This window comes from Argopecten irradians, chromosome 4 (assembly GCF_041381155.1).
Source record: "Argopecten irradians isolate NY chromosome 4, Ai_NY, whole genome shotgun sequence".
Taxonomy (NCBI): Eukaryota; Metazoa; Mollusca; class Bivalvia; order Pectinida; family Pectinidae; genus Argopecten; species Argopecten irradians.
Genome location: NC_091137.1, coordinates 39,619,209 through 39,632,712, shown reverse-complemented (window position 1 = coordinate 39,632,712; position 13,504 = coordinate 39,619,209). Strand labels below are relative to the sequence as shown.

The 13,504-nt window shown below is 35.3% G+C and overlaps 1 protein-coding gene across 4 annotated transcripts in view; it reads right to left on the bottom strand.

Moving 5' to 3' along the window:
* Window positions 1–13,504, bottom strand: part of LOC138321622 (tyrosine-protein kinase Abl-like) — a 57,622-nt gene that overhangs the window by 19,310 nt on the left and 24,808 nt on the right. Inside the window, exon 1 of one of the 4 annotated variants that reach the window (XM_069265418.1) lies at window positions 10,699–11,039. The exons of the other annotated variants lie outside the window; for them this stretch is intronic. Coding sequence (XP_069121519.1) covers window positions 10,699–10,765 — 67 coding nt within the window. The 5' untranslated portion in view covers window positions 10,766–11,039. Of the gene's footprint in view, window positions 1–10,698; window positions 11,040–13,504 lie in introns of those variants that run through there. 4 annotated transcript variants of the gene reach the window in all.

The following is a 13,504-nucleotide window of genomic DNA, read 5'->3' as shown; positions in this document are numbered from 1 at the left end:
CAAATAGTTGATCAGTGTATCAAGTAAAGAAATAAAGATAATTCCAAAATAATATCTTAACACTTAACCCTGACAACCTAATGGCATTTGAGGAAACAAGGTGATGGCCATTCCTTAATTAGGTCAAATGAATGACCTTGTAAACCACATTGATTTTGCAAATATGTGTACAAGTAGTAATTGAAGACATAATGTGTGGCAAAGATGATGGAATAAATTGAACCCACTTTATACTTCTTAACTATAGAAATGATTGTGAGAGATTTTTATTATCGATTGAATTTTCCTCATGCTCAAAAGAAAATTTATATCACACGAAATACATATATCCGACCGAGATAGGATTGTTGTGTTATTCCTGTAATACATGTTATAGCAGTATAGCCTTCCCTCTGGTTCCAACACTTGTGTTGGTGGAGGAGAGATCTGATGACTCAACTATATAACCACATTAGCAGCCATTCCAGACAGACACCCAATCATTCCACACTTGTACTGTACTTTTATCACATATAGGGACTAATATTTCCATAGACCAGCTATATATCTTAAAGGGCAAAACCATTTTCTGACCATGAAACAACCTAACAAGTCCGCTGCCAATCCACTCAGCCTACTGTATCAAATGAATACATGTATACACGATGTAGCTGTCACTTACGTCTGCTAAGTGGTTTAAGATATTCTTTGTGATATAACTAAGAGACACATATCTTTTTTGCAGTATTTGTCATAAAAAGTACCCCCACTTCAAATCAACATATTACATTTCATGAACCCGATATAAAACACCTAAAGATTGCATGGAGTTATGATGTGATTGGATACCTACAATGTGTGTCGTCTGCCAAGTGGGTTCTTTCTTTCGGGTTTAATTTAAAACTCTTCAAAATTTTTAATGCAAAGAAATGTTCATATCTTTGTAACAATTATTCCAATACTGTATTCAACAAATTTCATAGTTTTTATATTCGTGGTACCATAGTAACCACAAATTAACTAATGTTCCTTATAATTCACAACAAAAATTTCATGTCCTAGAGTAGATTTCAAGTACAAATGACAAAGACATAAAATAAACCAAGCTATATCTAATGATGACAAACCAAGGTATAAATTTGACCAGCTAATACATCAAGCCATAGCAGACTCAATCAAACCGAACTCTATCACCAGGTGACAATGGGACATGTGACCTAAGCATTGCAGCAATAGTGGCAGAAACCCACAGTGAAAACCAAAACCGATGAGAAAGTCACATTATAGCTTTGTGCTTGTTATAGCGACAGGAAGCATTGTTATAATAAAGCGATATTGATGGTTTAGATCATAACTTGGTCTGTAAACGTGGAGGTTTTATGTGAGGCTGTAGTGTTACAGCCAACAACAACATGCACTACTTTAAATAAAACTCCCCATATAAAATCAATAGGTGTGTGAGGGGGGTTGACTGGTACAGCGCTAGCTTGGCTCTTCTGTTTACCTCATTCCCCAGGTAAGTTTCAGGTTAATGGGGTCCATCAATAGAAGATAAATATTTATTCGTTATACCTTTCTCTTCACTTAAACGATATTTTGCATTACTTTCTTCGAAAAATCAGTCAAAGATTGCAAGCAATGGTTGAAATCCTGTCAGATCACCTTAGCTCATTTGCATCAGCAAAATTAAGTGTTATAGAGAGGAACATTGTCAGTTTTGTCTATTGCACCTTCTGTACACCTTTAGCTTACTATACACCTTTACCTATAAATCTACTTTGTATTTTCCAACTGACAAGCTGTTTACTAATTCCCTCTGGCCCTGTACTCCCAAAGTAGACACGATTTATCTACTTTTTTAAGCTGACCGCAAACTGCAAAACTATACCAATGTACATCTATCATTGTGACACGATGATTCTGCTTGTTGTTCAGAGGTTTGAGTTACACTTGTGGCTGCACCGCAGACAACACTAAGGTGTGTTTCATTGTGAGAATACAAGTCCACTGTATAGATTTAGATCCCCATTGTTTATATTACTTCCTGTACTTGGCTTTTACAAGGGGTACAAGATAGCGCTGTGGTGGCAGGTCTCACTTTCATATCTATAACAAAAACATTTCAAAGAGAAAGTTCTGTCAAGTTTGCACCACAAAAGATTATTCCTATAGACACATATCAGAAAGATGTGGTAACTCTTTACATAAGTTATGTATATACAGTTTGTAATTATATACATACTTTTATACCTATAAACTTCAAAGGTTTGAATATACACCATAGATCCAAATCTACCTTGTTTAAATGAATAGCTCGCGAGTTCTACTAACAAAGCAATAAAACAAATGCTACATTTTTATGGAAATGATTTTATCATTTTTCTAATTTACTTTTTTTTAAACTTTTTTTTTCCTTTGAAATAAAAGGCGTATAAAGCGTTTGGAGAATCAAGCTATATTTCTATTATGAATGCATTTGTTCTATTCCAGTAGCAGTATCTGGTAATATTTGCTATAATAATGACACAAAATAACTGATATAGTGAAGGCAGACTTAAAGATTTACTCCTATCCTTTCCTGTCATATAGCCAAAACAAATGTGCAGCCATTAAGTGTTAGTGTTGAGAGAGACACCTTTAACAGATAACATCAACAAGACAACCAAGGAAGGTGTCCCTGAAACCTCCTCGTTGTTCACACATAAATCGTCTGTCAAATACTCACAATATCTAACTTCCTGTTGAAATTATCAAAATATGCTGAACAAGCAAAATGAACGGCTGCTTTTGTAGAATAAAAGTTATCTTCTTATAATGATCAGGCTTACAAAAGCAAATCTTGTTAAACTGCTGCTTTAGGACCCAAATTTAAAACAACAATGGTTCAAGTATTATCAACAAGCTGAGTGGGAAAACATGTCACTGGGATTAGAGTACATTAGAAAGCTATTAGGAACCAGACTCACAGGGGAGGAGAGGGAGGTATATCAGCTCACTATCTACAGACAGCAGTGAACAGGGAGGGGAATATCAGCTGGACTATCTACAGGCACTCAGTAAATGGGGATGGTGGGGGAGGGAGTGAAGTCTGATCAGGCAGGGAGTGAGATATAGCTGATGGCTGGTCATGATGAGACAGTCACATGGCCTGGAATACCAACAACAATACACTCTCACCCCTCAAGACACATTTAGACTCTTCAAAATCAAAGACAAGTTCAGTCCATTATGAAATTTCAGGGGTGAATGAGTTGACTAGGACCTATTACAAAGAAATGAAATTGGCTTGGCAACAGTCTCTAGGGTATAGTTGTTATCACTACTTTAATTGGGCTTTATCATTTTGGTCATATATCAACATTCATGTCTTAGCTTCAAACATGGGAGAGGTTTTAATAAGTAACCAAGGCTTAGCTTCAACCTGAGAAATTAGTATAGTAAAATTTTGGGTCTGATAACAATTTAATGTTTGATATATATATAGCTCAATATTTTATGTAGAACACAGTGATAATTTAAGAAGCTTCAAGGAAATATGTAACCTTTCCATGAAAGGTGCTACGATCGATGTAACTTCTATGGAATGTGTGAGATTCAGACAAAAGTTTCACAAGGCAAAGACTTTACAAATGTAATTTTGATTGAGAGGCACAGAAATATCAGCTTTTCATTTCAACTTGATCGAAAGTTATTTAATATCCCCCCCCCCCAAAATTTTTTTTTTTTAAAAATCCATGTCTTTGTGTCTCCATCATCCGATATCTTGAAATGCTCATATTCCATAGTATCACATAGAACAGGCACTGATAATGCTTATGTATATATGTAAGAGGTCTTTTTTTATTATAGATATGAATGTCATCTTATAGAAGTGGGGTCAGACACTCATTTCCTCCGTGACCCAGAAACCAGTGGAAATAGTCCATCTCTAGTCAACTTAACAATGCCAAATCAATATATATATGCTCTCATGTGTCACTTAGTTCTCTAGATCTTCATCCTTATTTCTATACAGTATCTCCTTCTTTCACTTTTACATGTGGTATGGCCATGGTTAATATATAAATGTCTCAGCCTTCGTTTCAATGAAACTTGGACAGAATCGGAAAGCTAGATAGCTTAAGCTAGCCAGGATAGGACATAAGATCAACATGTACAGGTTATGACACTCCATCACTGGCCAGGATAGGACAGGATAAGATATGATATGCAGCAAGACCATATGGATAACACATTGTGTGTCTCACTCCCCGAATTTCATAGTTGGAGCATGTAAATTACAAGATACCAAAATGACATGGGTAAAGTACAATTTACCATATAATATTCCAGTGATAGTGACCTCATATCTTAACCTCATTTTTGTCACAATCACTGTAAGATGGGACTATAATCAATAATAAGTCGCACTTTACCCCATTCTATATATGTATCTCAAAACCTTAGCATTGATCTGATGAAATATTTAAAAACCAACATTCCTGTTCAAAATTCCCTATAGTTTGGCATATACATAACTTGGTTTAGTTTTATTAGTTTAATGTCCTATTAACAGCCAGGGTCATGTAAGGACGTGCCAGGTATGTTGGTGAAGAAAGCTGGAGTACCAGAAGAAAAACCATCAACCAGCTGTCAGTACCTGACAACTGCTCCACATGGGATTCAAATTCGCAACCCAGAGGTGCAGGGCTTCTAGTAATATGTTGAGAGATCTTAACCACTCGGCCACCGCAGCCCCTTATACAGAACTTAAACCTGTTGTACGTCCAATTGTGACAGACACTTGCAGTGAAGTTTCAAATCTTTAAGAAAATGTTTAAACATTTGTGTGTCCTCTACATAGCACTTTCATACAAATTTTCAACTAAGGTGATTATCATTGTTTGAGTAGGAATGCCTCACACCTTTGGTGGTCCATTGTGTGTCGGTAACAATAAGTCGGTAACACTAGGTACGAAGATTGGAAATCCATCAGTTTTCTGTAGTGGGAGGAAACAGGCGAGATGTAGGCGTGTCTATAATACAGGTACGTACAGATAACAGCATGATAACATACAGGTAAAACTGGTAAACAGCATGGGAGGAACAAGGACAGCTTTATACCAATGTGCATGTATTCTTAACAGGTATTGTTCTCTAATTCTGTCAGAGAAGGTTCTCAGTTTGTGTTGAGATATATCGCTCCGTTCAACTTGTATGCAAATGTACTTTTAACAAAATGTCTTTTGAATTGATAAGGTTTTTTTATAACTTTTAAGATTCAAATACCCAATGAATGTTTAACCCATCGAATAAAGAGCATAATCAATGGGCAATCACGAGTATCATTAGTATTCAACAGTAAAAGTGGACTAAGATACTTTAAAGTGAAACAATTTCTCCACAAGCTAAGTAGACTTATTAGTTGGAATTGGTATTATGGTAGAATAAGTGTCAGTCATATAGTAAAACAATGATACCCAATTACAGTGGCAGTTTTCCGCAACATTTACAATGTATTTAATGCCATTTTGTATGTCTGCATTAAAACAAATAGTCATGTCGTTAATCAGACTGGCACACAAGAACGGTGTTTACGGTGCAGTAACTGCCACTTTGTAAGTAAAGCACAGCTACAAAATTAAGCAGACACCTATATACAAATATAGCCCTAGACTCTGTGTTGCAGACGTGTGATCCATCAAACCCGAGGTGTTCAATACCGAGTACCAATCACCAGACACGTACCAATCACCAGACACGATCAAACATCACACACTAAACACATCAGTGAATCGCATGCATTTCCTGCACCTTGTGTGATGGCTTCAGTGCAATAAAGAACCCCTCACATGGGGAATCCGGGCAATCCACAGCCACAAACATCCAAACACACACTGCATGCAAGCTGCGGCTCTTACAATCAATGACGGCAAGAAATGTGCATGGAAACTATATTTGGTTATCCAAGATTCAGAGAAATGATATAATTAGAACTATACATTCCTATATCAAATACCAAAAGAGTGAAATTTGTTGTGCTTAAAAAGTTGATCCTTTGTTGAAGTAAGTTTACCAATGTTACCATTGTTGGATCTTAAGATCAGAGATTAAATGTGAAGTAGTACCTGTTTAAAGATCACCATTAGGAGTTGGCGGACTGTGTGGGTTTACCGGCTACTGTCTATGAGTGATGAAGTGAACACTATCAATAGAAACCCTCTCGACCCTGTGATGGCTGTGACCACATAAAGGATCTAAACATTACTGTGACTTTTCCACCTTGACGAAAATCAAATCTGAATAGCTGCTGTCACTATAGAAATCTGATCAAACATAAACTCACTGTTTAGAGAGCTCCTGTTACCTTCCCATCATAGGCTGGGTCAGTAGCCCTTTTCAGCCCATGATCACTTCTGAGAAGTTTTAATTAATGGTTTTACTAAACAGTTGATCATGAAAGCACAAGCTTCAATTTCATGAAAGAGCACATGTCTAATGAAGAACTAAACATGTGCTACTACCTAAGATGAGGTCTATAGGGATGACCATGGGCAACTGGAATTAAGAGCTTTTAATTACCAAAGTTTATCCAAGACATGAATGAGTGGATGAAATTCTAACCTTGTACTAGAACTGATGCTGCTCCTTATTTTATCTTTAACTCTTGTTTTATCTTGTATCTCAGACAAACTGCCTACAAAGAGGATACTAAACATTATAAAGTTCATTACTCATTCCCACCCAAACATCAATGTGTCCGTGTATGTATGACAGAGCTTTTTAGCCTGATACTGGGGAGGGATACAGAGTTCAGCACTGTCTCCCCCATGATTCATGCCATCTGGGGATTGGACCCCACTATCCCATGTCATAGTAGTAATATGATCTTTAGCTTTATACACTAAACACAATATCTATGTTTTTTATCAGTCGATTGATAAACTGTACTTACTTACCCTTTCTACCATAACCAAATAAACCAAACACTTAAACCTAAAGTTTTGACAGAATTAACACTGGTACTGATATTGTACACCACAACTGTTGGAAAAACCTCTTTATTTGTTGGTTGGGGACTTTCACTTTATTACTATATAGGCCATGGCATAGCTTTGTGTAGTAGCTGGTGGCTATAGCCTTAATTCAGCTCCCAAAACAATAAAGACAAGTCAATCACATGTCATCCAGGGCAATTAATTTATAAGGTTAGCACAACCCAGACCATTTCTCAATTTCCTGACCAAAAAAAAAAACAGAACAAATTAGCAGTGACAAATTACCCTCAGCATTCAACATGTATGAGAATTATGCAATGTGTTTGGTTTTCTTCAAATCAATATGAAGTAAATGATATACTCCTGGAATTTATAGCGAGAGAGAAATCTTATACTCAATATGCAATGTCTGGGTGTGAAAAATCCATTCCCACCGAAGACTTGGGCCAAGTATTGTGTGTTATGTAGATTTCTGCAACAGACATATTATGACTGAACTGCAATGATACAATCGTCATAAATATTACAGCAGCATTGCCAACAAATTGGGGGTAAAAGGTCGTTGAGGCAGGCCTTTTAACTGTGACTTGAGGGGGATGTCAGACCCTGCCCAGATGTCTATAGTACCACTAGACTCCTCAAGAATGTCCCAACATGTTCTACATGTGTTCCTATACCAGTGCATCTATTGTCTGAGGGTATGCATGGCCTGTAAGTCTCATTCAAGGGGATTACATTCACTGGAATAACAATACATCCAAGTAATTCTATAAAGATTCATGTAAAATTACTGTTCTTCCTTCCTTTTTTTGAGAGAGAGGAAAGATTAGAGGATTCAATTTTAGAGAAACTTCCATTACTTTTTTTTCAGAAAAAAAATAACTAAGGAAAAGTCACTTGTGTCAAAATGCATTTCTAAATGCTTTAAAGTTTACTGTGTTGTATTTATTCATTTTTTCAAAACATTATTCCACATATCAACCAGGCCATCCTTTGAAAATTTCAAAAAGTTGGTTTTACTCTGATTGTGTTTTTTAATGTGTAACATTAGGTGAGCGGTAGCTAGTATCGCCCTGACCTGACAATTTTACACCATGATTGAGCACCATTCCTATACCCTATAAACCCTTTAAACTTGCTCATTTCCATTGATCTAGGATAACCTATTCAGAAAGAAAGGGGAGACAGGGTTATTTTATCTGTCCTTATCCATTGATCTGAACTTGTGTAATATAGATAGCTGCATTGGAAAGGTTAAGGAGAAAATAAGAGAGCGCTTAGTGTTTTTATGACGCGGTGTGCAATGAAGTACAACATGGGATGCAAAGTTTTCGGCCATAAACAAGCTCTATTCAGGGAACCTTAGCTATTTTATAGCCCCGGTGCCTTTTTATTCCCCAAATGTTGGAGCACAACTTGCAACAAAATCAGTAGAAACCGATAGTCTTAAACTTGAGCCATGCAGGCCCCTGACAGCAGCAGCAGTACTAGGAATGGGGAGGACACAGCACTCTTTTACATAGGTGGATTTACAACTAGGGTGGGCTCTTATACCAACAGGCTCAGCAACTCAAGTGGAAAACAGCTGACGAAAACAGTGTGAATATAAAAACTTACATTTCTTGCCAAAGGATAATGTCATGATGTCATCTTGAGCGAATGTGCAGTTATGATCTTTCACTTTTTCATTCATGTATGTTTGGCTATTCTGTCAATCAAACTTGGTGAAATCTTCAATATAATATACCAACTATAAAACTTGGGTAGAAACACTTAACTATATTATGTTAGGTTTTTTTCAAATTATATGTTATTTATACAAATTTTCTTGTTGTAAAAATACAGTTTAGACAAGGAAGACTTAACAATACCGAAACTAATACCTGGAAACATTGGTTCAATGATTAAATCATGTATTGATGACCATATGTCAGATCTTTCACATCAATGGACAGATTGTCCATCATGGTACTAAGTGGTTGCATAAACTCCAAGGTGAAAAGGTCGCTGACCAGGTATAGTGGACAATGACTTAGGGTTGACACCCACACTATTACACCATACAGGTGATGTATAGGTTAAACCCTATAGAATTCTTACGTAAGCTATACCGCCTAATGGACAAGTTATACGCTCAATTATACATTATTGAACAGCTTATAGTATACCAACAAAGAAAGGCAAACATTCGTACCAGGCTTAAATGGGACACTAAGAATTTGAATCACTGATCCGATACATTACTCATCACTAATGAATAGAAGAAAAATATTCATTATTTCAATATTTTCTTTAGATCTGTTTATGATACCACAAAGAGAATACTTAAGTTCAAGAAAATAATTTTCTGAAGAAATTCACATAAATCACAGGAAATGTAATCAGCACAGACCTGTCCATTACTCAATTTCCTGACAACAAAAACCAAGTCAAGAGTGGCAATTAATGTAAATTCGACCTCAAATTGAAATATTCAGTTAATGGCTACAACTGATGCTGAGCAGAAAAACAAGCAAGCTTAATTTCAATATCTTATGATATCAAGAAGCCTTTAGTAATATTTTTTTTGTGCATCAAAGTTTGTATGGCCCCTATATATGTGAGATAGCTCGGCCATTGGTCTAATCTTCCTTAACAGTGCCTCACAATAATACAAGCTGTCACATGGATATTAAGATTAGATTTCAATGTGACATGGGAATCAAAAATCCATTGAACTCGAAACCCAAAAGTTGCTGATGGCAAAGAATTGATTGCATTTAGGATTAATTTGCAGTTTTCCGGCTAAAATCAGCTGATTTTCTCCCCTAATTTCTGATTTACACAGAGTGAGGCAGCTAACTTCATCTTTGATACTATGAGACCTAAACGACAATGATATTACAGCTTTTGTCAATCCTCTTAGCGAGGATTAGATTTGGTTCCACACATAAATATGGCAGACAGACATTTATATGAGAACAGTACAAGCTGTTAGGAATCATCAACTAATAATGACCAAGATTTTATAGAACTTTGATATTAGTTATAACAGAATGTTTGGTAATCCATTCTATGTATTATATAGTTTTCTTTTATATTTACATTTATGGTATTAATTTTTCGTTAGAAGATTTGTATTTGTAACCCTTTTGTAGGTTAATATAGACTTTTTAAAGTAGTTTTGGTAAAAAAAAAGAACTTTTATATGTACACGCAGAAGTATCGGTTGCAATAGAAATTCCATAAATCTTGTTATATCTTTAAACTGAAATAGCTTTTGATTTTTAAAATGTAACTGTAAAACGAATTTGATAATTTTGTTGAGTCCCAAAAGTTATTTGTTAAAGTGTTAACTGTTATAAAAAGTATTTGATATCAAACAAGCCATGATAAATGTGTACTGAATGGAACTTGCTTTGTGTTATCACTATCACAAGACCATAACACCACTATCCCTATCTAGTATCTAATAGCCATACAGTTATGAGTCAATTAGGATATAGGAATAGCTCATTCATTATATCACTACTCATAAATGATCCAGTTTGATCTATTACAGTGGCTGACATCATGAAGGACGGGGAACAGCACAAAGTAACCCATCACTGTTATGAAGCTGTCAATATAGGGCCATGTTGACATCAGCAGTATAAATATATAGGGGAGAAAATGTTCTTGCCGTCGACATCAGGTCCATATGACATCATATCCATACAACACCATGTCTATAACAGTATATCTGTATATTATAATAGCTCACCTTTTTTCAATTGTTTTTCCTTGGCACCTTTCCTCAATTGTAGTACCTTTTTGATAATTAAATCCATGTACACAGTGGTGTGATCAGACTTGACACAGGTGGCCGTCGTCCATTGTACAGTGATGACCGTTCCAATTTACAATACACTGGACGGACCTACCACCATTTACTACGTACAAAACACACTGAAAATTTGTTGGAAAAACAACTACATATGTACTGTACATATAGACATAGGAGATTATATTACACTATATAGCAGATCAACTAAAAAGTACTGTGTGCCCTTGGCTAAACCACTTATGGAAAACCCGTTGTACTTGTAGGCCTGACCAAGATAAGTGTGGGTGTGTGTTGTCCTACGTCTCAGGTGTGCTGTGTACCTGTGTGTTGACACCAGTGTCCTAACCAGCCTAGGTATAATACCCGCACACCTGCTGACTCAGTGTCTACATAAATCATACCTTTACAGATCTTAACTCCAAATTACTGCTAATGTCCAACATGGACGACTGTAGCCCAGGGTATATCTACCTGTATAAAACGTTAACCATCTTATCCAACTTTAAAACCAGTACAATACCATCTTAACCAAGTTTAAAACCTGTGCAAAACAATCTTTAACCACTTTTAAAACTTAAAACAATTATTTATGAGAAAGTATATCATTAATTATTCATTCAAACATGCTAAAAGATAACATAACTTTGAAACAAAATATTTTGGTTCATTATATTCACAGTATTACATGACAAACTAGGTCCTCTGGGTGCATTTACATAAGTATGGTATAAATCTGATACATTACCTGTTTACGGATATGTTAGAGAAGTCGTGATCCACACCTTACAGTAAGAGGGTGTCACATTTACATAGTAAGATTTACCATAAATCAGTGTAAAACTCAACAGACAATAGGTGTAGGTAGCCCACCCAACAACATTATATATTTACATAGGGAGAGATGGGAAATATGTTACTTGTAACACTTACAAAAGTTTTCATATCAAAACCCATGAAGGGCCAGGGTCAATAAATTAAAGTGGGTTATCCTGAATAAATTAACACCAATATATTCTAGAAATCAATAATCAAACACATTAAAAGTCATTATTTTGATTTTTAGAAATGAACTGAATTGTAGATTACTAGATAATCACAAGATAGAAGGGATGCAAAGTTATCTTTCTGAGAGAAACAAGGATAAAATGATTTGTTACAAGCCTATCAGGAATATATGCAGAGACCAAACTGTTTCTCAGTGCATGGTTCCAAGCTAGTTAAACATTCCATCACAGGAAGCATAAAATTAAATTACAGGAAATAAGCATTTAAATCCACATATGGGTATCTAAAAGATCTTGGTGCAAAACAAATTAAAACAGTTTATACTAAAAGCTTATTTCTAACAAAGAATAAAACTAAAATCAGATTGGGCTCACATCTACATATACTTGAGCTAAAAGTGTTGAGGCCTGCGGACTGTTTCACACTTAATTTAGTAACGAGAGACATTATTTCATCTCATTTATCTGGTGTTGTGTATTGTGTAATATCAAGGTGAAAAGGCCATACATTTGTGTATACCTGAGGGCTACTGAAAAACAGTGAATGTCCTATTAAGAAAAGCAACTTTCAGTCCAGTTTGTTTTAAATGTGTAAATATTTATCTTGCAGCAAAGGGAATCGCACCACCTTCCTGTACAGTAATGTATACACATTAGTGTAGTAACAGGTAGAGATGAAGCTGATTACATACTAACTAAGTTTCGATCCTACACATGTGTTTTACTTACAAACCTGTAACAGCTGTTCTACTACTGGTGCCTCAATAGTACATGAAACCAATTCATTTTCTTTAAATTTGATCTCAAATTTTGGTTCAGCTTCATTTCCTTTCAACAGCTAATTGGGTTATATAAGGACAACTTTATACTTGATGTGTATGTAAAATACATCTCTAAGAAATCTGTATTTTGATAATTTCCACAAAATACTTTGATAACCTTTTGATAAACCTTTTATAAATTGTGAAAGAATGTTAAAAACATTTAACTACATTCCATTAACTATCTGCATCTGTGATCAATGACTGATCTAAAACTCAATTTAATCAACAAATATCACGTCATTGATTTGTTACCAAAATCTTACCTAATATTACACAATATTAATTTGGCCATTGCTTTAATTAGGTTAGTTTTAGCACTCCTCAGCAAATCAAAGATATATTTCAATAAATTCTGAAAAAGAACATTACACACATCAGGAAGAATTCAATGATTAAGTCAAATTAGAATCTAAATCAAATGAAAGTGATTATCGATAATAGATGACCATTAATTTATGAAGTGCATGGTTATACCTAGGAATGTCAGAATCTGTACAATTATGATCACCTCTGGTTCAGGTTATCATCATAAAGCGAACAGTCAGGCCACTAACAACATCCTCATCACCAGCTAAAACAATGTCAACAGCACTTAAAATGTACTTGTGAGGTTGAAGTGGAGGTGATGGCTGATATATAGCCCTCTGTACTGTAATATATGGTGTAATGGCTGATGATGATTCTGTGTAGAGTTTACATAGATACTGTGGTCACCAGGAATGAATAAAATTTCAAATACTCCACATGCTTAAAATATATATCTACTTATAAATGTAACATTATCATTACCTCAATTAATAGTCAATGTACAACAGCAGTTACATGGTGGATATAAGCATCAACCATTTTTTTTTTTTTTTAATCCAGACTAACTAATCTTACTCCAGAAATTTTTTTTGGAGTAAATTTTGAAAT